We start from the raw sequence: 26,496 nt of genomic DNA, 5'->3' as shown, positions 1-26,496 counted from the left end.
AAGACAGGGAAGAGGCTTCCCAGCTCATTTTAGTCCCAGCAGGCCCATTGTTGGTAAAGGAACAGGTTGGTTGGGGTCACTCAGGCTTTCGGAGCTGTGAATCCTTCACTCTGCTGTCATATTGCTTGGATCCAGATACAGCTAGATTCAGGGTGACGGTCAAAGACTTATGGAGCAGAAGTTGTCCACAAATCCCATGCTGGATGGCTCGTTGTTTTACCTTTCTGTTTAGTAACTCCTCCCATCAGTGCAATAGTCAGCCTATAATTTATAAGTTCATGTCCTTATGAGAGGCTCTCCCTGTGTAGAAAGATGCTGAGAATGACATTTGCCCTTTTCACTTATATGTGCCCCGTCCACTTTCTTCCCCCTCCTCCAAACACTGTGCAGTGTTCAATGTGGTCACTCCATGAATGAAGGCAGGGGGGGATTTCTTACATCCCATCCCATCCCGTTGCAGGCTGAGGACATGAAGAACCCGGCGTAGCTTCTTATTCATGGGGGATTTCTTACATCCCACCCCATCCCGTTGCAGGCTGAGGACATGAAGAACCCGGCGTAGCTCCTTATTCATGTAGCTCATAGTTGATGTCACGGACGAGGCACCTTATGGGGTCCTTTCCCATCCTTGCTCTCATGATGCTTTCACAAGCCCACGTAGGCACCAATGTTCTCCCCAAATTCTAAAGCTCAGAGTTTGCACCACGGGTCCACAGCCACACAGGTCAGCAAGTAGACGTAGAAACAGCCAGAATCCAGGCTGTGCCTCACGATTGGAGTAATGGTGGCCCTAGGTGAAGGTGTCGGGCCACGTCCCATGTGTGGTACCTGGATCGTGGCGTCCGCAGGCGTGGGGTTGGGGAGGACTGAGCGGTGACAGTGCCCAGAGATGCAGTGCTGTCCGAGCTGCTCATTCAGGGAAGGACAGGGCCCTGAAGACGGATGGCCTGTCCACTCGGAGGTGTGGGCCATCTGTGGGCAGCCTGTGAATCAGGCTCTGTCGACACCGCCTGTGACCTGTTGGACCTGGCGAGCCTTCTTTGGGTTGACAGAGAGGAATGTGGCCATTTATCGCGTTCTTGACACTCTGCTGAGTCTCAGGTTTTAAACTGCACTTTACTGTGTGTTTGTTTTGCAGAACGAATGGCTCCTTCTATGAGATCTTGCAGGTGGACTTTGGAATCGACAACAGCAGTGGCCTGGCTGGCGCCCAGCAGATCACCTGGCAGGTGGAGTACCCGGTGGAGGACGCCGCGAGGGAGCTGGTTGTCTCCGAGATCTTTGTCAGCCACACCTCCTTCGTGGGCATCGTCCCGCTCGCAATGGTGAGATGTCGGGCTCGGAATCAGTGTCACAAAGATGTTTTCTCTGAGTACTTTTTTTTTTTTTTGCCTCGCCGTGTGGCATGTGGGATCTTAGTTCCCCGACCAGGGGTCAAACCCTGGCCCCTGGCAGTGAAAGCCCGGAATTCTAACCACTGGACCGCCAGGGAATTCCCTGAGTACTTTTAATATTCAAAGAAACATGAGCATTTTATTATCTGCTGTTTTCTATGCACTTTGATGTTGCTTGAGCAAGGGAAATACACTTAAGTTATATTTTATTTACTTGCTTTCTGTAACGCCTCCTTGGAAACTAGGGCCTGCTGTGTAAATCCGCTCTCCTTTGTGGATACTGCTGAACCGTGTCCCGGGGAGCCTGTGTTTTTTATTGCCTCAGCCTGTGTGCATCTCAGGACCGAGTGTTGTCCTGAGGGAAGACAGTTGCATTGAAATGCATCAGGAGTGTGTGGTGGGAACGGCTTCTCTATATGCTGAGTAAACAGCCCCTGGTCAATTGCCCTGAGAGTTCCCGTGTAGCTTGGGGATTGGCAAACTCTAAAATGAAGAGGGACCGAAAGAGCCTTATTGGGAACTGACCAGATGAACCTGGATAGGGTCCCAGAGACCATAAAACCACATGTGTTTCTGTTTCTGGCCTGGGGGTGACCAGCTCTCTCCTCTGAGCTTGGCCGAAGCTCTATTCACAGTCAGGCTCAGGGAACACCTCTGAGAACAGTGTCGTGGACAAGGTTCCAGAACCTTAAAAGGTGGTGCCGATGGGTCACAGGGTTAATAAGCCCTGGGAGTGCAGTATTGCTAATGCCCTTTCCCACACTGGAAATGTCCAAATACATTCTGCACTGCTTTGACCTTCCTGTCTGGGACCAAAGCATGGGGGTCCACACCGAGCGATTCTAGGACAGTCTGGGGGTACTTCTATCATCCCTACTCAAAGTTGGATACCAGGGCTGAGATCCTTGCAAATAAAAGCCTCTGTCCTACAATTAATTCTGCAATCCCCATATTTGTGTTCTTGACTCTTTGCCCCAAAACTCCCTTTCCCTACGTCTCCCATATCTGGCTCCTTCTTGATTCGACTGTTAAGAGGCACCTTCCCTGACCAGAGAAGCCAAGCTGGCTCTCCATTCCCCTTGCCCATCCCTCTCTGTCTACATCTTCATCCTCTTCTATCTTCTTCATAGATATTATCAGTGTTTGAGGTTTAGGATTCATCATCTGTGTTCCTCCCCAGAAGGAGAGATCCATGACGGTAGGCTTCCCGTCAGTTTTGTCCACAGCTGTGTCCCCAGCACCTAGAACGATGCCTGGGGCACTTACGATCTGTCAAGTGACTGACTGAATCCCGTGCTGTAATCTGAGCTACCCGGATCATCTAGTTCTTGAAGGCTAGACGGTTGGAGGTGATCTACACCAGCAGTGATCTGCATTTTGGTTTGAGGGCGGCCACAGTTTTGTGGGAAAGAGCCCCGTGAAGGGGCAGAGGTGGATGGATGAGGATTTTGGGACAGAGTGAGGCAGTCCCATGTTCCCTTTCCCAGGACCTTTTCTGTCAATTCTCCAGATGGACCAAGATCTGGCTGAGGTTGTGTCATCTCTTTACTCGAAGTCCTTAGGATTTTGCTGTATGTCTCATCAGTACCAGTCAGTTCCCTGGGACCTCTGCAGCCTCCTGCTACTTGTAACGATGAGGGTCGTGCCTTTCTCTCGTGGGCAGGTGTTGGTTCCGAGAGGAGCTAGAAAGTGATGTATGTTGACCTGCCAGGAGGCTGGAACCAGGACGGGGTATGGACCTGCAGTCAGCCCAGTACAGCCCACCGACCAATCCAGCTTGCCGCCTGCGTTAGTAGAAAATGTCTTATTGGAACACAGCCTCATTTGTTCTGAACTGTCTAGGTTTGCTTTAATGCCGTGATGGCAGAGGTGAGCATCTGGGACAGAAAGTGTATCCTTGGCCAGAACGTTAATGTTAGCATCTTGTAGTAAAGTAACCTAAGGAGAATACTGGTGAATGGGGACATTGTTCTGTTGTTATAGGGCTTCAGCGCGTATTGTCTCCTAGTGTGGCCTTTCCCAATGAGACCTTTGCTCGGTGAGACCCTCCAGCGCTCTTTGGCCAGAGGTGAGCTCTTCTGTCATGATGCTGCCTGAAGACCTAACTCCTGGCACTGGTCTGAGTGGGGTGCTCGTCACTGGGTCAGGGCACGTGGTGCGATGGGACAGCACCTAGGGCAGAAGGAGGTGGTGAAAGGTGGGCGAGGATGGAGAGCCTGGCAGAACAGGAGAGGAGGCCAAGATACAGGTCGGCTCGGACAGCCTTTCCTCGGCTGCCAGCACTCCCCCGTGGGGCTCATCTTCTGTGCTGTTCCTGTGTTAGTGACAGGCGCCTGGTGCAGCCCTGGGAGGGGTCCAGCGGATGCGAGCGGTGCACTCGTTTTGGCTGCATTGCCGGCGCTGGTCTGTTCTCTGTGGCACTCGCTCCGCCATCCCCCAGCTTCTCCCCCGCTGGAGCCGGCTGAGCTGCGTGCTCCTCCCTGGCTTCTCCGAGGAGGCTGTGGTCTGTCTGCTGTGCTCACCGCAGGTCTGTGGCGAGTAGTGTCTCCCCATCTGGCTGATCTTTACTTAGGGATGGTTTCTTGCATTTGGCTTTAATTCCCACTGGCTGGGAGGTGCCAGGGTTGGATGGTTGGGTGGTGTCATGTATCGCAGCGCACCTCCTGCATCCCCGTGGAGAGTGGCTCTGAAATGCCTCCAAGGGACCAGAGCTATTTAGTAAAGTTTGCGGTGGAACCAGAGTTGGTAGTTCATCCTTTCTCTTTAATCAGTTGTTTTAGCTGCTTTCCAAACCCGTAACTGCCAGAGTGGCCTTCAGGGGAGAATTTTGCCTACTGCTCTTAGGGTGTAAGTAACTTTTATGTAATTCTTCCTTCCCGCCCCCCTTCTTCTCCTTTCCCTTCTCCCCCTCCCCCTCCTACTTCTTCTCAGTGGCAACTAACCCTGGACAACTTAGGCATGATGTAAGGGTGCTAGATTACTCGTCCATGGAATGTTCAAACAAAATTGGGCTTGTTATTGTATCAGAGTCTACTGAGGAGTGGAAGCCACTTTTGTAGTTAGGACAGAAAAACTTGAAGTGGAAGCACTCAGGTACACAGGAAGTAGGACAGATGATAAGCCAGGAACAGAACACAGGAGACTCAGGAACCATAGCCGGAGTGGGAGTCCACCCACCCCTGGGCTGGGAGGCAGGAGGAGGTGATCCTGGGGCCCAGGACTGGGGTCCCCTAAGGAACACCGTCTTTGGGGTCAGCGCCTCTGGGAGCCAGAACCCATCAGGGGAAGGCTTGGGAATGGATCTGAGGGCAGACAGGCTCTGGCCGATGCCCTTTTGTTGTACGATGTGAGTCTGAGGTCCCAAGGTGTCCCAGAAGCCTGTCCGTTCAGAACCTGGCCACGCTGAGCCTCGGTCCTGCTCACGTCTTCTCATGGCTCACCCTTGGCCCAGAAGGCTCCATTTCGTTGATTTCTTGTCTCTTTCACCTTCAAAGCCGACTCTCACAGAGGGTTCTCCTGGCCACTCCAGCTAAATTCGTTCTCTCTTTCATCTGTAATTCATGCTTATTTACATGATGCTTTGTGCATTGCCTGTCTCAGTCTGGCTCCAATCACGAGAAAGAATTTGAGCAGGGAGAGGTTGATATAAAGGACCGTTAATTATCACAGGGACTAGAGTGAGGAGAGATTGCTTGCTGAGAAGTGAAGAGAGCTCTGAAGAATATGGGAATGGCCGAGTCAGGAGCCTCCGCTGGCCTGGGATGGAGTTAGGGCATCTGAGCCAGAGGCCTTCCCCCAACCCTCCGAGATCCAGACCTTGCTGGAGAGGGTACACTCACAGCCCACTGCATGAGGAGAAGCTGCTGAGGTAGCATACCAGTGGAAATTGCTGGAAGTCTGGGGACAGCTGTCCACAGGGAGCTGTCTCTTCAGAAGCACTTGCTACCAAACCACTCAAAGTGGATGCTGGTGAAAGCTGCAGGGCACTGGGTGCTGCAGGAGCTGGATACAAGGGTGGGGGGGAAGCCACCAGTGCTGAAAGAGTGCCCCAGAATCAGAAAGCAAATACTTTCCTACTCAAGTGTCTCTCCAGCGCCCCCTACTGACATGGCGTAACTCTTGCCCATTGGCAAAGGACAACTGTTAAAGGCTCAGATCCATTTTCCCAGAGCAGGTCATGGGGGGTGAATTTGGTTGGAGCCAAGAGGCACTGAATTGATGACCAGAATACTCTCTGTCTTCCTCCACTGGATCACAAGCTCCTCGATGGGAGGGACCCTGTTTGTTTTGCTCACCAGATGTTTTCTCAGCACCAAACGTGGTGCCTGATACACAGTGTCTGCTCAGCAAATGAGCAAATGGTTATATTTACCATCAGAACCTGAACCCACTAGCTGGTAGCCCTCATCTGCTGTATTAGTTTCCTTTTGCTGCTGTAACAAGTCACCACAAACGTAATGCTTTAAAGGAACACCGATTTATTATCCTAAGAGTCTGGAGGTCACAAGTCTGAAATGGGTTTCTGCCAGTTTTGTTATCCTGTTGATTTACCTGGTGGGGGGGCGGGCGTCCATACTGACAAAATTTTCAATTGTTTTCTCCTTTGAGTTAGTTGTCAAGGAAATATTTTGGTCAAGAGTACAGGCTCTTGGGTCAGCCTGCCTAGATGGAAATTTGGACCCCAACGTTTGCTAGTTTTGTCATCTTGGGCAAGTCACTTAACCTCTCTGAAACTCAACCTTCGTCATCTGTAAAATGTAAAAATGAGGTTGCCTGCCTCTTAGAGTTTTATGAGGATTAAAGACGTACTGCAGGAACACAGCTGACAAAAATCCAGGGGAGGGAGAGGACCCCAAACTCTCCTTGAGATCCACTCCCTCCACCCCAAATTCCATGGAACTCCTCAACCCTTGCTTAACCCACATTATTTAACAAACTCAAGTGCCTATTGTGAAAAAAAAAAAAAAAGCACGTTGGCCTGGCACATTGTAAGCACTCAATGATATTTAGCCATCGTTGTTTTCGTCATCACCATTGTGCTGTCTGAGCACGTGTAAATATACGTGTCAGATTTGGGCGAGGGTCAAACAGAAGTTCAATCTTGGTACGGGTGGTGGATTCCCCACCTAGAGGAAAGAAAGAGCTCGATTTGATGAATCAGATACAGCTGTGGTGCAGGATGGAGAGGAACGATGATGGTGGGTAGGTAGTCAAGGCGGCTGCTGCCCCCTGAACATCTCACTCAACCTCACAGCATCCTCTGAGGAGGGACTGCTCTCTTGGGATTCAACCCCAGTATTATGATTTAGAAGGTTGCTGCCACAGTGTGTGACCCTGTGTAGTGTGGGGTGCTGTGGACACCCCTCGGGTAGCAAACCAACCTCTACTTCAAGAAGGTAAATATGCAGCTTTAGGGGAAATCATGATAAAACTGGGAAGAGACCCCAGGCGTGGAAGCCAGGGTGGGGGCTGATGCAATAGTCCAGGCAGGAGGGTCTGTAGAAGGACAGAGAGTGGTGATGTGCTCATCCACCCACCCATCCATCCACCCATCCGTCCATCTGTCCATCCATCCATCCATCTGTCCATCCATCCGTCCATGCATGCATGCATCCATCCATCTCTTGGTCCATTCGTCCACCCATCTGTCCATTCATCTGCCCATCCATCCATCTCTCCATCCCTCCATCCATCCGATGGTCCATCGATCCATCCATCGTACGATCCATCGATTGATCGATCGATCCATCCATCCGCCCGTCCATCCATCCATCTGGTCAATCGCTATACAATCGACCACTTATTTAGCATACACTGTGTGCTGGGTTCATTACTTTTTGGTGCATGGAAAGGGATAAATTGGAATTGATGGAAATTTTGAGTTGATCATCAGGCCTTGGAAACCATTGTGTCTAATGTTTCCATTTTAGCGGACAGCACAGATGGTCAACTCCTTCAAAAATCCCATCTTAAAAAGGGCAGTCAAAAAAGAGGAGTGTCGCAACCTAGGGCAATAACGATGTTCTCTGCATCATCTTTAAAATCTAAAATTTAAAAATAGTCTTTGTGCTGCCCCCTCCATGGCTGGGAAATGCCAACTTTGCGCCTGTTTCTCTTCCCTTCGTAAAGAAAAGCCCTTGTTTTCTTTATGAAAGCGTGAGTTTTCTCTTCTCCCCCACCCCCCGCAACTCTGTCCCTCATTCCCTTTCAACTCTCTGCAGTTTTATGTCCAATTACCGAACTTTGAGCTTAGAGATTTATTTCCGTGGGTGGCTTGGAGTTTAGGGTTGCAGCCCACCATTCCACTACAGTTCTTAAAACTAAAAAGCCCAGCTCTACTCATGCAGATCAAAAACACATTATCTTTCAAAAAGTTGGAATCAACAAATGAGCCTGCTTGGTGAGTTTCTAAGCAACTGGGCACGCAAGCAAGGAAAAAGCAAGAGATAATCAGATGCCTTTTTAGCCGTCTTGGCCTGAAACTTTACAGCAAGGCCTGGGCACAAATACTTATTTATTTCAAATAATATTTGTGTGTCTACTCTGTGTTCTAGTGAATGGCGATGAACAGACACACAGAGTCCCAGCCCTCCCGGTGCTTCCATTCTAGGAGAGGAGAGTACGGAATATAAGAGACAAGTACATCCGATCACTTCAGATAGTGATGTACGCTGTGGAGAAATTCATGCTGGGTCACAGAACAGAGACCCTGGGGTGGAGGCGGGCAGTGCTAAGTGATCAGGAAGCTGTCTGTCTAAGGACCGGGCGTTTGCTCTGAGAACTAACTGACGAGCAGCCAGCTCTGGAAGGCTGTGCAGGAAGCGCATTTCAGGCGGAGGGAACAGTGCGCATCTCCAGGCAGAATTAAACTTGGTTTATTTGAGGAACTCAAAGAAGGCCAGGCTGTTGGAAGGTAGACCGCAAGGCGGGGGTCGGGGGGGAGGCAGGGGAAAGAGATGAGATTGGAGAGGAAGCCAGGGGCAGCTTTTGCAGGCCTTGGTGGTAACAGATAACCTTTCATGGGCTTTCCAGTGTCCGGTTATTGGTGTCTGTATTAGCCGCCTCTTGCTGCTGTAACAAATTACCGCAAGCATAGTGTCTTTAAACAACACAAATCTAGCTTACAGCTCTGGACATCGCACGTCTGAGACGGGTCTAGAGGACGAAATCAAGGTGTCAGCAGAGCTGCATTATTTTGGAAGCTCTAGGGGAGAATCTCTTCCTTGCCCTTTCCAGCTTCGAGAGGCGCCCGCATTCCTTAGCTCATGACCCCGTGTCACACATCACTCTGACCTCTGCTTCTGTTACCGTGTCTCCTTCTCTGACGCTGACCCTCCAGCCTCCCTCTTGTAAGGACCCTTGTGATCACGCCGGGCCACCTGCATAACGCAGGACACTCTCCCCAGCTCAGCATCCTTAACTGAATCACATCTGCAAAGCCCCTTGGTTGTGTAAGGTCACATGTTCACAGGTTCTGTGTCAGGCAGTGCCTCCGCAGCTGCGTGACCTTGGGCAAGTGACTTAAGTGTTCTGTGATGGCTCAGTTTCCCCATTGGGAAAATGGCCCAGGGCTGTGGTGAAGTCACATGTGGGAATTTCCCAGAAGAGAGCCTGGCGTTAAATTAGTTGTCCGAAATAGGAGTGGTGGCCGTTAGCTCAGGACGGTAGTAGCACGCAGAGTGGACAAGAGAAGGGACTTCTGGCGCCGTGGTATTTTGAGGTCATTGGATTAGACAAGACACAGGTGTGACGTGTAGAGAGAAGTTTTCACAGTGGGAGCCTGCAGAGCCGGCGGGGGACCGTGTCAGGGGAGCCCAGGCTGATGAACATTCTGACTCTAGCTTGCAGGTGGGGAGCTATATCTCTGAAAGATGTTTTCCTTTCTTTTTCTTCGATTCTTGCTCCCATAGAGGGAGGCGTTCCTCCTCCCGCTTCCCCGTCCCCGCCGCCCAGGGCAAAGCCATATGAAACCATATTGATTTGTTGGCACTCTGCTCCCTTGCTGTCTGGGTCCAGGCTGCCGGTCCAGCGGCTGCAATTCGCTCCGCTTGCCTTGTTGAAATTCCAAGTGTTCTGTACACTCTGTATTTTCTCGGGATCATAGTCCTGATGGCGCAAAACAATCAGGGACTTAAATCGCTTGAAGCTCCTGCTTCATGTCACAGGGCGTCTCTCTCCCTCCCTCTGTGGCTGTTTTCTTCTTTGCCCGTTGGCTCTGCATGTGGCCCAGGATGCAGAGGGGACAGACGTTGTCCTGGGAGTCTCCACCTCTAAGGAGGGATGTTTCGCCCCAGGCAAGGTCCAGCGGGCATCTCCTGGGCCTCTTGGGGTCTGTTACAGCTCCAGGGGGTCTTAAGTAATTAAGTCGGTAATTCAGAAAGCTTTGAAGGCTTGTGGATAGCTTTTTCCCCTGTCCTTTGTCTTTTGTTTTGTTTAAAACTTAAAAGTAAAATCGAACTGAATAGCGCTTGAATGCATCCTCCTAAAATCCTAAAATAAGGCTCAAGGGTTCACGGACTACCCGCAATTCCAACCCCCTTCGTTTTATTTTTTTCATCCAGGGCTCTGTACCTACCTTCATACACAGATACGTGGCTGCAGACAGCAAAGGGTTTTGTTTGATACGCGGCCGTGTGTGGAAACAAAGGGCATTGTGCTGCGTCTCACATTCTCTACAGCCAATACTCTGTCTCGAGGCTCTTTCATACCTGTGTGAATAGAGCTGCCTCGTCCATTTTTTAAAAATCTGCTCTTCAGTAGTCTGTAGGCTATTCCATAGTTTATTTCCCTACTGGTGAATATTTAGGTGGTTTCTATTTCTTTTTTTTTCTCTCTCTCTCTTTTTTTTTCTTCTACTACCATGAATCTTGTAAAGCTCCACCTGGTTTCGAGGTGAAAAGTGGGTTCTAGATCATGTGCCAGAAGGTGTGGGGGCTGTTAGAGGCAAGGGTGAAACTGGAGATCAGTCAATAGTCTGTTAGTTTCCTGGGGCTGCCATGAAGAATCACCACCAACTGCATGGCTTAACACAACAGGGGTGGATTCTCTCATCGTTCCGGAGGCCAGAGTTCTAGAAACAAGGTATCAGCAGGGCCGTGCTGCCTCTGAGGACCTGAAGATTCTAGGTTCTCCCTTGCCTTCCAGCTTCAGGTGGCCCCAGGCATTCCTTAGTTTGTGGCCGCATCACTCCCATCTCAGCCTCTGTCATCACAGGGCTGTGTGTGTGTCTGCGTCTCTGCGTGTCCCCTCCTTAACAGTACACTGGGCGTTGAATTTAAGCATCCAGTGTAACCTCATCTTAATTAATCACATCTGCACAGACCCTTTTTCCAAATAAGGTCACGTTCTGAGATTCCAGTGGACATGAATTTGAGGGACGGGGGACACTATTTAACCTACTACAGGGGTAAGAAGCGGGGAGGGGCTACACATAGGCCACCGACCTGCCAACTAAGATCTGGGTGGTATTTAGGGCAGCCCCGTCCTACACCTTCAACATCTTCAGTGCGATTTGATGCTCTGGAAAATGACTCTAAAAGGCCATTAGGTCTTTAGTCATTAAGTCAGCTACAAAGCCTTCACATTCTGTAGTGTTGATTAGACTCCACTTACCAGGAAAAGAAAGAGATTCCAATGCCTCTGAAAGGTATGTTTGTGGAACCCCGACTTCCAAAGTCCATCCAGATGACCTGCGTCCCCCTTCTTCCACCAAAGCTAGTGAGTCGGTGTAATTACTTGCTGGAGATTACATACAACACCTTGCTGTAGGAATCCAGGGTAAGCCTGACTCAGCGCTGTCTTTGAGGCTTTTCTTATATATAGAAAAGAGCAAGGTGGTCTGCAAGCAGCCGTTCCCTTGGCTATATAGTCAGAGTTTCACCTGATGGAGCCAACCTGTTCACAGCTGAAAGGAGCAATTTGAATTGTCCAGGAGAAGGTGTGTCCAGTGGACATGCTTTACAAATGACCAGAAATAACCATCTTGGTTAGATTGAAGCCACACACTTGTAAGTGCCACCACAGGCACCTGTCAAAGTGCGGGATGCAGGTCAACTCCCCACAGCCGAGCGTTATCCGGGCGCGTGATGCCAGTGAGCGTATTCAGTGAACCTATCGCCGCAGTGGCCCCATAGCTGGCTGTAGCTGTTCTGTCATTTCCTAACTTACTTAAAAATAACAGTATAAAAAGGATTGCCCTTGGAGAGTGAACCTGGAGTCAGCTAAGTGGAAAAGGAGAAGGAAGAAGCCCATTAAGATGTTTGGTTCCACTGACCCGTGCCTTTCTGGCAAACCTTTGCTGACATATTATATCTGAAGATGAACTGGAAAAACAGACCCAAGAAGCAAGCCTAGGGATGAAACTGGTGGCTGTCAGCTGAAGGAACGAAGGGATGGAAGTCTGGGTGTTTCTGTTACAGTAATGTGACATGACAGATTCCCAAGGCTCTGTCAATACCGTGAATATTTATGACCTATCTGTCTCACCAAAAACCTCCGTCAGGCGGCACATCCACAAAGACTCCTGCTCGGGAATTGTTCTGTTCTGTTGGGTGATGAGCGCTGAATGACAAAATTGAGATCAGTTAGGTGAAGGGTTTGTGCTTCCGTTTAACACGGAGGCTGTATTCTGAAGAAATCAATTTCTTTTTGAAAAAAAAAATCTCTTTTACTGTTGCGGGTGAACTGCATTATTTGTCACAAGATGGAGTTGCCCATATGCAAGTGTTTCTGGGTACTGACCTCCAGGGGCCTCCTCTGAGACTCAGGTTCCTGTTTTGTTTGCTTGTTTGTTTGTTTGTTTGTTTTTAACATCTTTATTGGGGTATAATTGCTTTACAATGGTGTGCTAGTTTCTGCTTTATGACAAAGTGAATCAGTTATACATATACCCATGTTCCCATATCTCTTCCCTCTTGCGTCTCCCTCCCTCCCACCCTTCCTATCCCACCCCTCTAGGTGGTCACAAAGCACCCAGCTGATCTCTCTGTGCTATGCGGCTGCTTCCCACTAGCTATCCATTTTACATTTGGTAGTGAATATATGTCCATGCCAACCTCTCACTTTGTCCCAGCTTACCCTTCCCCCTCCGCATGTCCTCAAGTCCATTCTCTAGTAGGTCTGCGTCTTTATTCCCATCCTGCCCCTAGGTTCTTCATGACCTTTTTTTTATAGACCCCATATATATGTGTTAGCATACGGTATTTGTTTTTCTCTTTCTGACTTCACTCTGTATGACAGACTCTAGGTCCATCCATGAGGTTCCTGTTTGAAATGACAAACCAGAGTCCTGGCAAACGAGAGGACTTTGCCCACCTGTGTGCTGGTCAGTGAAGGGACAGCACCTTCTCCACAGCTGGGGAGGTGTGGAGGCATGTGTGCGTAAGAGATGTCAAGCTGCCGCAGCTTGGATCTAACTTGCCATTTACTTAAACTTTGTGATCTGAGCCGGCCTTTGGAGCCTCAGTCATCCTATCTGCAAAAGGGGTATGTAATATAATTCCTACTAGGACAACCTCAACAGGTTACTTTGAGGATTAAATGAGGCAACATTATATGTGCAGTTCTTGTTACAAAGTAAGAATACGATAGATGTCATCAACTTCTTTTTATTAGTTACCCAACATGCTTAAATGGGAGACATTTAAGAATAGTGGTGAAATTAAAAATATTTCCTAACAGGGTGGCGTGGTCACTGACCTCACGTGACCCACAGGACTAGATGAAGCTTGTAAGTAATTGTCGAAGTCCCCTCCCCTCCCCCCAGCGCACACCAGCTGTACATCGGCCCCGCCTGAGAGAAACGGCAAGTTAAAATTCAGTGCTTTTTTTTTCTTTGCATAGCTTATCGCAGAGTCCAGCACATCTTTTTCTAAATAACTTTAATTTTGCAAACTGCCAAGATGGCGTTTTTGATTGGCTTGAACTCTTTTTCCAAGGAGAGGGGACCACAGGCGGCAGTCCCCGGGGTGCCCACTAGGTGGCGCTCACAGACCGACCGGCTCGTGGCCGCGCTGGGCCTGCGCTCCCCTCCCCCAGAAGGCTCCCGAACACACCTGCCCCCCGGGCCCAGTCTTCTCCCCAGTCAGCTGACTGCTTCATCCAGCCCTTTGCTCACTTGCGAGTCCTGGTCGCCTCTAGTGTGAGAAATGAAGGCCCCTCCCGCAGCCCCACCCAGCGCTCAGCACAGCACCTGAGACGCACCTGGCCCGCACCTGGCCCGCGGCCTCCGGCCCCTTGGACAGGTGCGGCCTCTCCGCCAGCATCACCGCCCGCCCTGCGGCTGGATGGAGCCTGCGAGTGGCTGCTTTTCTCGAAAGGCTTTATCATTTTAATGTGAAGTAATACATGGTCATTATAAAAATGTTAAACATAATAAAAAAGCCCAAATCCCAACACCCCCCATATGACATTAGTTATGTTGGAGAATCATCATTCAGGGCGGTCTACATCCATGAATCCACAGCGAGAGGAGTGGCTGGCTGGGTAAGTAGACGGTGGTTGGACACCATATTTTATAGCAACGAAATCCTACTCTAAAGCTGTATTTTATTCGTGAAGGTGTTAAATTATTTACAGATAAAGAGGACAAAGAATCCGAAGTAGAGTTGTATTTCATAAAAGAAATGAGCAAAAATAGAAATACTAGCTGACGAGAAGAGATTTTTATTTTTAAACTACTTTGGTACATTTAAGAAAGAAAAGTTTGTGGAAATAAACAAACCAAGGTTTGGAACGATTATTATTATTACTATTATTCTTATTACTGTCACTATAGCTGCTATTGTCGCCTCCACGTCCATCGCCACACCATCTCTATTTCTTCCATGACACAATTTTAGTCGGTGACGTCGGCTCCTTGATTTGAAAGTAGAAGAAACGGCACGCTGAGATTTCTTGCCATTTCCCCCATCCGGGTATTTATTGGTTTTGCAAGTTTTACATTGTTAAAGTCTGTAACGTCGATGCCCTCCACGGAGCCTAGTTGCTACGCCCCTTCACTGTCAACTCTCTGACTACGGGAAGCCGGTCCTGCTTGCCTCATCTGCTTCATCCGTTACCCCCCGGCCATCTGCTGCTTTCCATCCTCAGAGATGGTGCCTGCCTTTTATCTGCCGATGGCCCTTTTTTGGTGCTGTTGGGGGATTACATTTGAATTCCTTTATTCCCACTGTAATGTGATCTCGAGGATAAATGAGGTTAGTCCAGTGGTTCATCCACCATAATCCCAACCTTCTTTAGAAACCGTAGCGCGCGGTTCCAGTTTAAGGGGTAGGTTGTCGGTCATTCCTTCACACACCTGCCTGTGTGCCAGGCATGGGGGTGGGAACCAGGACGGATGAAGGACACCGTTCTTGGCATCAGTGATGTCAAAAGGACTTCGTGCCCAGGAACAGAATTCTGTGTGTGTGTGTGTGTGTGTGTGTGTGTGTAATTGCTTTAGAGAAGGATGAAATAAACCGAGGACGACCCTGCCACGTCCTCCTCGGGCGGGGGGGGGGGGGGTGATGCGCTGCCGCTCGGGGCGGGGGGCGGGGGAGCGGGTGATGCGCTGCCGCTCGGGGCGGTCACACGTCAGAGCCGAAGCGAAGCTGCTGGTAATGAGGCATCGTCCCCAGGGAGGAGGCCATCAGTCTGCATCTCCCAGGTGAAAAGGGTAAAGGGCCAGGGAAACAGCGCGAGGCGCAGCACGTGACCGGGTCCCCCCGCCCGGCAGCTCCACAGGGTTCTTGTCTTTGGGATCCTAAGCCTCCTGAGGACAGGCACACGGTCACACGTTTATAAAATGCTGCGGTGCCTGCAGTGCTGCAGATACCACAGGTCACCGGGCTTAACATCAGCCTCTCCAGGGCCAGGTTCACATGTGGATCGGTGGGTGGTGGGCGTGAGAGCAAAGAGGAAGGATGGGGACAGCAGAACAGGCTCATCCCCCTCATCTCCCTAGTCCTAGTCTCCAAAATGCAGTGCGATTGGATTTGAACCAGTTGGGTCATGATTTTTATATCTGAAGGAAAGACCCTGACATCAGTGGATAAGGTACATGTGATAGAACCCAGAGAGGAAAATTCCAAACAAGGCAAAAAAAACCAAAAACCCAAAGCAGGATCTCTAACAGATGCCTGCACTCCCATGTCCATTGCGGCAGTATTCACAGTAGCCAAGACTGGAAACAGTCTAAAGGTCTCTCGACAGATGAATGGATAAAGTGATGGAGCCGTCCAATGAAATATTACACAGCCTTAAAAAATAAGGAAATCCTGTCCTGTGCAATGACAAGGATGAACCAGGAGGACATGATGCTAAGTGAAATAAGTCGGTCACAGAAGGACAAATACTGTATGATCTCACTTAAGTGAGGAATCTAAAATATCCAACCTTGTAGAAGCAGAGAGTAGAATGGGGCTGGAGGGAGGAGTAAATGGGAGGTTGCTATTTAACAGGGGTACAAGTTCAGTTATGCAAGAGGAATAAATTCTAAAGATCTGCCGTACAGTTACTGCAATGGTCCAGGCAGGACGGGATGGGACTTACACTGAAGGACGCTGAGACATTATCAAGGAGCAGAATTGCAAGTGTGCTTTTTTTGTTTGTTTGTTTTTGGTTTTTTGCGGTACGTGGGCCTCTCACTGTTGTGGCCTCTCCCGTTGCGGAGCACAGGCTCCGGATGCGCAGGCTTAGCGGCCATGGCTCACGGGCCCAGCCGCTCCGCGGCATGTGGGATCTTCCCAGACCGGGGCACGAACCCGTGTCCCGTGCATCGGCAGGTGGACTCTCAACCACTGCGCCACCAGGGAAGCCCGCAAGTGTGCTTTTTGATGGGGAGCCTTCGAGCTGGTTCCTTTTCTTGCCCTGCAAGAAAACCATTTGAGGATTCTGGATTTCATGATGAATTAGGAACAAAGTATTGATAATCAGCTACAGTTGTTGTTACCAGAGATCCCCTTTAAATTTGCCTCTACGTAATAGGAAATGGTTAGCCCGAAGGAAGTTTCTAAGAATAGGTGATTGGATATCAGCTACGTTTGAAAGTGTCACTGCATGAGGCCGACTTTGTCTGCTGTTGTGATGTGTTGTTTATCATCGTGGAGATAAGTTGTGCTTCTTGTGACAATAAGCAATGTGTTGCAACAGCTGCCAGGTGTTTACGGGTTAATCTCTGAGGTTAATGAAGGCGGCTGATTCCCCGGGAGTCTGTCTTCCCGGCTCTGTGGACGCACCCACACTCTGAGGTCTCAGCCTGCCTTTCAGGTCCTGCTCTGTGTCAAGGTGTTCTTGCAGAGGGTGCTTATTCAGGGCACAGGCGCCAGAGGTGGGAGCTAATTGTGCTTTGTTCCTGCTCAGCTGAGGCAAGAAGGTGGGAAACAGGTCAGCAGCGCCCACCTTGGCAATGGATTTCAGCCCTCTCTGCTCGGTGGGAACATGGCAGAGAGCTTCTGTAATCCCTCAGGAACACTTGGTCACTCTATTCTCTTGATCTAAAGATCACAGATGTGATGGAAGGTCTTCAGCACTGGCCTGGGAGACACGTTTTATTTTTTAGTTCATTCCTCTTTTGCTTTTTTCCTTAACATCTCTGTTTTCGTTTCCTTTCTTGAAAATTCAGATTCTGCTAAAACGAACTATTGTAACCATCTAGCAAACCTTTTCAGATAGGTTCACGTTTCACTGATTATAGATTTAGAACACCCAGACGAGGGAAAGTGTTGTATTCTTGTATTAGGACATGGAGGGAATTTACAGAATACAGGTGCTCCCGAACATTTAACAAGCGCTGTGCCAGTTGTCATTTTATTGCCTGTCAGCTCCCACTCTGCCCTTCTCTTCCTCCTGTGGGATCTTGGAGCTGGACCCTGCAAACATGTTTTTCCTTTGTCAGCTGGTGCACTGCTGGAGTTTTCCAGCAGAGGCCGCTGGAGAGACAGGGCAAGATGTAGCAGGGGCCAGGGTTTTCTAACTGGCTTCACTGCGGTCTTGTTTTTGTCCCCTGTGGCACAGCTGCCAACAGCATGCGAAGACACTGTGGTGATCATCACCCAGTGAGTTTCACTGGCCCGCAGGTGGGTGACTTCCTGCTCATCTGCCGGGGACCAGCTTGCCCGTGGCACCCAGCGTGCTCTCCATCAGCACGGGGCCGCAGCCACGTCCTCTGCAGTGAGTCTGAACCTCAGCTTTGGGGAGAGGATGCTCTTCATGTTTTATCCTTCCTTGGGCACTCCGCCCCGGCCCTAGAGCTGGTCACTGGGGCTCACGTTTGCCATTCTTAGATTCTCTAGACTTCTCTTCTTCTCTCCTAGTTACCCACCTTTCATTAGTTGGAAATTCCCATCGTAATTTTTTCCTGATCAAATGACTGGTGCGGTTTCCGTCTCCTGACTGGACTCTTAACTGATACATCACCATATATGGGGATGTTTTAACATCAAGAGACATTAGCGGTTATTTCCCATAACCAGTTCTGATTTGACCGATCATGTTTAAATATGTTTCCCCAGGATCCTTTCAGGCTACCTTTTCAGTGAATGAAAGCATAATTTTCTTTAAGCTCACTAGAGGATCACAGATACTGAAAAGCAACCACGCCATTTCTTTTCTGAACACTTCATGGTTTAGACTGAAGATTCTCACTCTTTAGTTCCAGAATCATGTGGGGAGCTAGTTTTTTTTAAAGTAATGTATCTTTAATCAAATGCCTATAAAACATAACATTTATGTCAACTAGTCATTTGCAAGTCAACTCAGTCGGGGAGCTAGTTTAAAATGTGGATTCTTATGCCTCACATCTAGAGGCTGAGTACTCTGATTTACCATTAAATGGCCTTTTCTGTGTATATTTTTCACACTTAATCCTTACAACTATCCTGTTAAATGCCTTGATTTCATTTTACTGCATTTTGGCTCAAAGAAGTATCTTGTAGGCAGACGAGGGGTTGGTGTGGGGCAGAAAGCAAGCCCAGGGCTTTCGATCTCAGACCCCATTTCCCTTCCACTACACTGCTTTTCCAGCACAGAATGAAACCTCCTTTCTGTTTCTTTCATACACAGGATGAGGAAGTCGAGTCAGGCAAATAATTTCATTTTTCAAAATAGTTTTTTCTCATCGAAGAGAATTTGTGAAACGGAGACACCTGTAGAGAAGAAAATAAAAATCATCTTTTTTCCCACTCGCTAGAGGCGCGTTGTGATGCGTGTAATTCCAGGTTCTTTTCTGTGCACCTGTCTTGTCTTTAACAAGAGGTGGTCTTATTTTATTTTCTACCCTTTCGGGGTTTTTTTTGTTTGTTTTAGAGTCGGACTGGTTTGCTACCGTTGCATGATAAAGTTCCTTAGAATTCAGCTTAAAGCCACAGTCACTTAGGGTCACTCATGCGGCGGCTGGGCAGCTGAGGCAGCTGGGCTAGTGGGGGGGAGTTCAGCTGGGGTGGTCGCATGGGGTGCCTCTGGCTCTCATCCTTCTCCTGGGACCAGCCTGGGCCTGTTCTTTTCATGGCCACGGTCGACACACAAGAAGGCAAGCAGACTCGGCCATAAAAAAGAAGGAAATAATGCCATCTGCAGCAGCATGGGTGGACCTAGAGATGATCATACTCAGTGAAGTCAGTCAGACAGAGAAAGACAAATACCATATGAGAGCACTTATATGTGGAATCTAAAATAGGACACAAGTGAACATATCTATGAAACAGAAACAGACTCACAGACATAGAGAACAGACTTGTGGTTGCCAAGGGGGAGGGGGCGTTGGGGGGACGGATTGGGAGTTTGGGGTTAGCAGATGCAAACTAGTACACATAGGATGGATAAACAACAAGGTCCTCCTGTAGAGCACAGGGAACTATATTCAGTATCCTGTGATAAACCATCATGGAAAAGAATATGAAAAAGAATCTGTATGTATGTATAACTGAATCACCTTGCTGTACAGCAGAAATTAACACAACATTGATTGTAAATCAACTATACTTCAATAGAATAAATTTAAAAAAAGACAAGCAGGAATGCATGCAGTGCCTTGCAGCCTGGGCTGAGAACAGGAACACTGCTTCTTTGGCCTCCTTGCCACAAGAGGACAAGTGATTTTCTTTCTCTGCGTCTCGCCCCAGCCTCCTATATGCAAAGGAGAAAAACGCTCTCACTTTCTCCTGAATTCCTCTCGGTAATAGCTCCTGTCACTTTGCGTTATCTATTTATACTCAAGCTCATTTAAAACACCATCTGATAAAATAACCTGTATAATTTTCTTCACAGTTGACTATGCGGAAAAAATAATCATTATGTTATTAGATCATGGCACTCTATTTGACGCGGGCTCTAAGCTCCCAGTGAAAGCGTTGAATAGCTTAAACTTCCCACAGAAATGGAAATGAAGAGGAAAATCCAGTCTGGGTTAATGCAGGCGCCTGGGACTCTCTTCACGGGTCTCCCTGCGGTGGGGGAACTGGATTTTTTTCCTCAGCAGAGGTGGAGAGAGGGGATCTCTGGGCTGAGGCTTGATGTGGGTGAATGTGGCCCTGCCCTTTGCCTGGCTCCTTTTTTTTAAACCACTTCCTGTTGTCAGCATGTTTTCAAGCTCTAGTCCAGACAGAACAGTGTAACCGGGCCCCTGAGAGTCCTTGTGTGATGTAATCCCATTGCAAGAAAACCGAAAGTCACACGTCCAAAGCCCACCTCGTCACTCTCCCAGGCCCTCCCTTGGGTCCCTAGAGGCCCCACCAGATGGGTCCCCTTCCCTTTTCTCAGCTCCCTTTTCTTAGAATGTCACTATTTTATTTCTCTACAAGGTTCCCTGTACCTGTTTCTTGGACAATGGTTTAACCTCAGGATGTAGATAAACTTCTAGATCAGTAGCTTCATTGCTTCATTTCATTTCCTCTTATTTGAAATCCCTTTCTGTGGCTTTAGAGTCTGAACTGTATCCATCGATGGAAATATCCGAATATTTCCTGGGGGGTGAAGGGCACACTGCTGTGTGAGAGGTAAGGAGAGGAGCACGCGGTGATCCAGGCTGCAGAAGAGAATTCAAGCTCCGCTCCTGCCGAGTGGCCTCCCAGCCTGAGCGTGCTCAGGACTGCCAAGTAAGGTTGTCCAGGTTGTGCACTGCTCATGGGCGTGGCCTCGGCCATGTCAGCCACACTCCAGACATTGTAGAGTTGGGAATTAAGTAGGACAGTTGTATAGCAGATGGCAATAAAGTGCCTCATTCTAACAAAATTGGTATATTATGACAATTTTCTGCGGGATGGAAGAGGCACCATCTTCTAATTTGCAATGAGCTAACAACAGCTTTTCTGAATAGAATTTTTTTTAGGGAACATATTATTTCCTGCAGTGATCCAGAGTCATCATTCATTCAACACTTACCAAATACTAAATGAACACCTATTATATGCCAGTCCCAGGGCGAGGCCCGTGGGATGCAATGGAGAGTGAAAGGAACAAAAAACCTGGTCCCTCCATTCTAACTGGGAAGTCACCTGTGAAACGACCAAGGACACGCTTGGCTGTGTGCTCACAACTGTAGGAGGTGCTATAATGGGCAAGTCTGGGGTGCTATGAGAGCAGGGGGTGGGGAGTGAGCAGATTTGCTGAGGGCCCCGGGGAGGCTCTGAAGGTTGATGAGGACCATGGTGGCAGGTGAGGTTGGACAGTGTCGCGGGGGTGTCTGAAGGAAGAAAGCTGTGAAGGCTTAGGGTTTCCTGGAGACACTGCAGAGCAAGCATGATGAGTTTACACAGTGCACGAACACCGTGTTAAGTAAAACCGAATGACATCGGGAGAAAATGCTTTCCTTTAATTCTCTTTCAACCTTTTGATTAGGTCAAGAACGAAGTCTCTCTTGGGTTCTACTGTTTGTAACAATTCGTAAACATTGACTCATCTTTCCTAGCGAACTAGTGAGCCTTTTGCGAAAGCCTTGGACAGGCAATCCAACTATCATTTAATAATAGTGCTCTAATTACAGGTAGCCCTGGCTGTGCATGGTGGTGTCAGACCACGTCAGTGACCCTGCAGACCAAAACCATGCAAAGCAATCTTACTAATCAATGGGGAAAATTGTGTTTGTTTTGTGACCTTTAAAAAGTTTTGTCGGAACATTAAAACCACTCTCACTGTTGATTATAAAATGTATAGGGAAATGAAGAAAACCAGTAAAACTAATACTGATTTGGAAAAATTGTAATTTAAAACAGTAGCAGCATTGAGAAAGTATTTTATTTCCTTGTATAAAACTTTCCAAGAACGTTTTGAACAATGTTTATCTTCTACTCATCGTTTAACTTACGATAGGAAGTGAGCATCTGTTCCATGGCTTGGCAGACTGTCACACTCTTTAGATCTAGAATCGGCTTCTCACATTTTATCCTTTGCACTCTCAGTGTCGTGAAAGATTTCCGAGGATTTCTTTAATGTGGGATTTGGTTGGCTGGTGTCATTTCCTCTGGGACACCTTTGGTGTCTTTGTTACGACCACTTTTTTTTTCACTTCTGTTGATGAGTTCACCTGTGTTAAGTTCCTCTAACTCCATAGCTGTAGTCTCTGAACTCTGATAGTGTCAACATTTGCTCCACCAGCCAGCTATTCTGCTATGACTCCGTCCGCATTTAATTTTAATTTTACTTTCAGCATCATCGCTTTTCCTTTCTTTGCTGCATCTTCAACTCCGTTGGCCTATCCCACCATTCGATGATCCGTTTTGGCAGGTGGTCTTATCACTGAGAGACAAGGAGACAACACGCTTTCGTACTTTGCCGTCCGGGTGTGAACTGAATAACAGATGCACAGTTATCAGTCACCAACAGACTGTGAAGTAATTGATGTGATTGGTCACTCGTAATGACATCCTTCTCTTTATTCACATAGTAATTTGTGGGCTGAAGAGCTAGCAAATGTGAATAGCTAGCTAGAAGTTTGTACTGTATGTATTTACTTGAAGTTTGTACTTTAGATATTTTAGTGAATAGAGTAGATCTTGGTCACTGAAAATTGAACTGTGTTGTAGGGGAGATTTGTGTTATTTAACTGAATTGTGGTAACTGACATCTGTGCGTGGCAGAACTTTGCAAAGCAAGGACTGCCTGTATATTTAGGGTTTTTTTGTTATTAAGATACAGTGGATGTACAATATTATATGTTTCAGGTGTACCACCTAGTGACTCACAATTTTTAAATGTTATATTCCAGTTCTGAATATTTAGTTTTAAGTTTCTTTTTATTTGTGGTAAGTAATGCTGACCCTTTCCATGTATGCTACAGAAAATGTCTTTTAACAAGTACCATATGATATCACTTATATGTGGAATCTAAAATATGGCAGAAATGGACTTATCTATGAAACAGAAACAGAATCACAGACATAGAGAACAGACTTGTGGTTGCCGGGGGGAGGGAAGTGAGGGAGGGATGGAGTGGGAGTTTGGGATTAGCAGATGCAAACTATTATATACAGAATAGATAAACAACAGGGTCCTACTGTAGAGCACAGGGAACTTTATTCAGTATCCTGTGGTAAACCATAATGGAAAAGAATATGAAAAAGAATATATATATGTGTATAACTGAATCACTTTGCTGTATACCAGAAACTAACACAACATTGTAGATCAACTATACTTCAATAAAATAAATTTAAAAAAGAAAGAAAGAAAGAAAACGTCTTTTAGGGACTTCCCTGGTGGTCCAGTGGGTAAGTCTCCACGCTCCCAATGCAGGGGGCCCGGGTTCGATCCCTGGTCAGGGAACTGGATCCCGCATGCGAGCCACAACTAAGAGTTTGCATGCCACAACTAAGAGTCCGCATGCCCCAACTGAAAAAAAAAAAAAAGAAAAAAGGATCCTGCATGATGCAATTAAGACCTGGCACAGCCTAAATAAATATTTTTTAAAAAGTCTTTTACAAATATGTATGTTTAAGTATCTAAATAAAATCCTGTAAAATATGAATTGATTCAAAGAAATATTGATTATGGCCCATGATTATAGCAAACATTTTGAGGACCATGCACGAAGGACTGTAGTTTGGGAAGTGCTGCGTGGGTACCAGTGGCTGAACCCAGGAGTGGTTGTGCTACCTAAGGAAACATCTCATGGAATATAGGCGGCTTTCGCTACTCTCTTCCCCCAAATACTGCCTACGGGGCTGTCCTGGGCAAATCTAGCTATTGGTTCCCATCATCACTTCCTTCAGTTTGCCTGGTCTAAGTATACAGCCCCACAGGGAAATACAGGAGTATCCTATGCACATTTCTTTGTAAAATCATGACATATCTCTAGGCTGATATATAGAGACCCCAAACATTTTTCTTCCTAAATAACCACATAATATTTCATAGGATGAGCATAATTGATTTAATCAATCTTCTTTTGTTACACAAAAGAAGGGATTGTTTTTCCTCCCTCCCTCCCCCTTCATTCCCTCCTTCCTTCCTTCCTCCCTCCCTCCCTCCTTCCCTCTCTCTCTCTCCTCCTTCCTTCCTTCTTCCCTCCTTCCTTCCTTCCTTCCTTTCTTTCTCTCCTCCTTTCATTTTTTGCACTACAAACAGGAACGGAACAAATAAATTTTATACAGATCCTCATTACTGGGATTGCTGGATCAAAGAACTGTGGATTATTCATTATAAATGATCTTTCCAGGCTCATATTCCCATCAGCAGCATATGAAAGGGTCCATTGTGTCTCTTCTCTGCCAGCACAGTATATTTTCATTCTTGACAATGTTGGCAACATGATTGGGGAGCGGAGGAGTGGATTTCGTAGGCGTCTAGCAGGTTCAGTGTTCTGTAGTTCTCCCTGGGAAATTCAGACGTGGACATGTCGAGATGGGGTTCATTGTTTACCATTACAGAAAGTTGCTTTCCTTTGAAAAAGGATTTGGGCTTGGTTCCTTAAAAAGCCATTGTTTTGATCTTGTCAACACATCCTTGGAAGCATTTAACTTAGTGTCTGTGAAGAAAGAAGGGGTGCTTGAGAAGATTCCACATAATTGTGGAGCTATAACACATTGAGTTGAATTTTTATCCACCTAGGTCTTTTTGGGCCAGAGGAATCATTCCTGTCACAATTAGGAATTTCCCCTTTGAGCACTTCCATGGCCAAAGTCTCAGGGGAAGGAGGAGTGATAGTCTATTTCGCTATGACAGCTCTTGAAGAAAACAGGCATTTGAGATTTCTGTCTGCAGCCTTTATACCATCCTGCCAAGGTTATGGAGTCCAGTCTTTACACTTGGGACCCTCTTTATTTTAAAGGCTGTAAGCACTCAATAACAAAGCTTCAAAATACCTAAAGCAAAAGTTTCTACAACTGAGAGGAGAAATAAATACATAAATCTACAGTTGTAGTTGGAGGTTTAAATATTTCTCCCTCAGTAATTGCCAGAACAAGTAGGCAGAAATTCAGTAAGTTGAATCTTTGAGAAAATAAGTCATTTATCTAAGTCCATTCAGGGAGTGGAAGGTCCCGCATTCCAGGTCAAGAAAGACCCCCCGTCTTCCCTGTACTGCAGTATATACACATATACTGTGTATGTAGAATATATCTACAGTGTACTGCCACACTGCAGATATAGTCAATCCCTTACTAAAATAAGTAATAACAAAACTGCCCCAGTAGAAATATTTCCCTGGAAGATAGACGGCATAGGTTCCTGCTCTGAGAAGATTTCATAACCAGCTCTGAGACCTGGGGCAGGCCAGGTGCCCTCTCGGAGCCTCAGTTTCCTCCTCTGTGTGATGGGGATGGTCCTATCTTCCCTGCTTACCTCCCAGGGATGCTGTGTATCTCTCCCTCTCTCTCTCTCTCTCTCTTTTGTTTTAAAAAATAAATTTATTTATTTATTTTTGGCTGCATTGGGTCTGCGTTGCTGCAAGCGGACTTCCTCTAGTTGTGGCGAGCGGGGGCTACTCTTCGTTGTGGTGCGCGGGCTCCAGGTGTGCGGGCTCAGCAGTTGTGGCTCACGGGCTCTAGAGCGCAGGCTCAGTAGTTCTGGCGCACGGGCTTAGTTGCTCCGCGTCATGTGGGATCTTCCCGGACCAGGGCTCAAGCCCGTGTCTCTTGCATTGGCAGGCGGCTTCTTAACCACTGCACCATCAGGGAAGTCCAACGCTGTGAATCTCTTGATATAAAGGTGGCGTGAATGGCATGGGTGCTGTGGGAGTGAAGTCACAATTACTTTCAGGGGAGGTAGGTGTCAAGTGTAATTAGGAGAAAAAATTGATTAGAGCTCACTGAGCACACACCGTGGTGACCCCGGGACTCTATTATACACGGGAGTGTTGGTTTGGTCTCTAATTGAGACTGACGTCCTAAGCGATGATTGCTCTCTTAATTAGGCAGTCACTGGATTTGGGCCAGTACTGACTCTACATTGTTTCAGTCTACCTGCGAATCAGGTAAGCGTCAGGAGCACGTGGTGTCTCCATTCTTAAGGAGCCACTGAAAAGGACGTGCATTCCAGCTCTGCCGGCTTCTTAAACACAGCACGAGGAAGTCAGCCGCAGCTCAGAGGCACGAAGTGAGGTTTAGAGCCCCGTCTGTACAGCCTTTGGGTCAGCCAGGAGGCTGCTGTTTACAAGGTACAGGAGCCTGATCTGATTGGACCAGCCAGGGTCACGTGCCAGTTCTTGAACCAATCGCTGGGGCAAGAGGGATGCTAGAGGCTGATTGGCTGTAGTCCTGAGTCCCAGAATGCATTTCCGGAACAAGCGGTGGCGTCCGCCCTGCGGGAGCCACAAGCGCTGAGAGGGGTCAGGGGTCAAGTTACCAGGATGGAAGAGAATCAGGGCCGAGTTGGGGCCAGTGCTCATCTGACCACAGGAGTCTGGGCGTGGCCAGTGTTCCGCTTGCGGAAATAGTGTCATTCTATCCTCTCTCTCTTTGGGGTTTTGATGACCCTTCAAAAACAGTTTCCAGAACCATAATGACAGATCGGTGTAGACATTAGATTAACTCTGGGCTTCAGTGAACGTTCCACGATCTAAATTACTGGGTTCAGTAACTGTCTCTTTGCTTCAGTCATGCTTCACCTGCCTTCCCCAAATCAAAAACAACTCATTAATTGAAGTGTCAAGTAAAGGCGTGGATTTTTTTCTTTGTCTAGTAATAGGATTAGC

The 26,496-nt window shown here is 47.7% G+C and overlaps 1 protein-coding gene across 2 annotated transcripts in view; it reads left to right on the top strand.

The window, feature by feature from the left end:
* Window positions 1-26,496, top strand: part of LOC132435811 (transmembrane protein 132B) — a 235,582-nt gene that overhangs the window by 145,063 nt on the left and 64,023 nt on the right. For both annotated transcript variants that reach the window (XM_069541301.1, XM_060027875.1), the window contains exon 3: window positions 1,139-1,325. In XM_069541301.1, the coding sequence (XP_069397402.1) occupies window positions 1,139-1,325 (187 nt within the window). The remainder of the gene's footprint in view (window positions 1-1,138; window positions 1,326-26,496) is intronic.

The sequence above is a fragment of the Delphinus delphis genome, chromosome 13, assembly GCF_949987515.2.
Source record: "Delphinus delphis chromosome 13, mDelDel1.2, whole genome shotgun sequence".
Lineage (NCBI taxonomy): Eukaryota > Metazoa > Chordata > Mammalia > Artiodactyla > Delphinidae > Delphinus > Delphinus delphis.
This window is presented reverse-complemented; position numbering and strand designations above follow the sequence as displayed.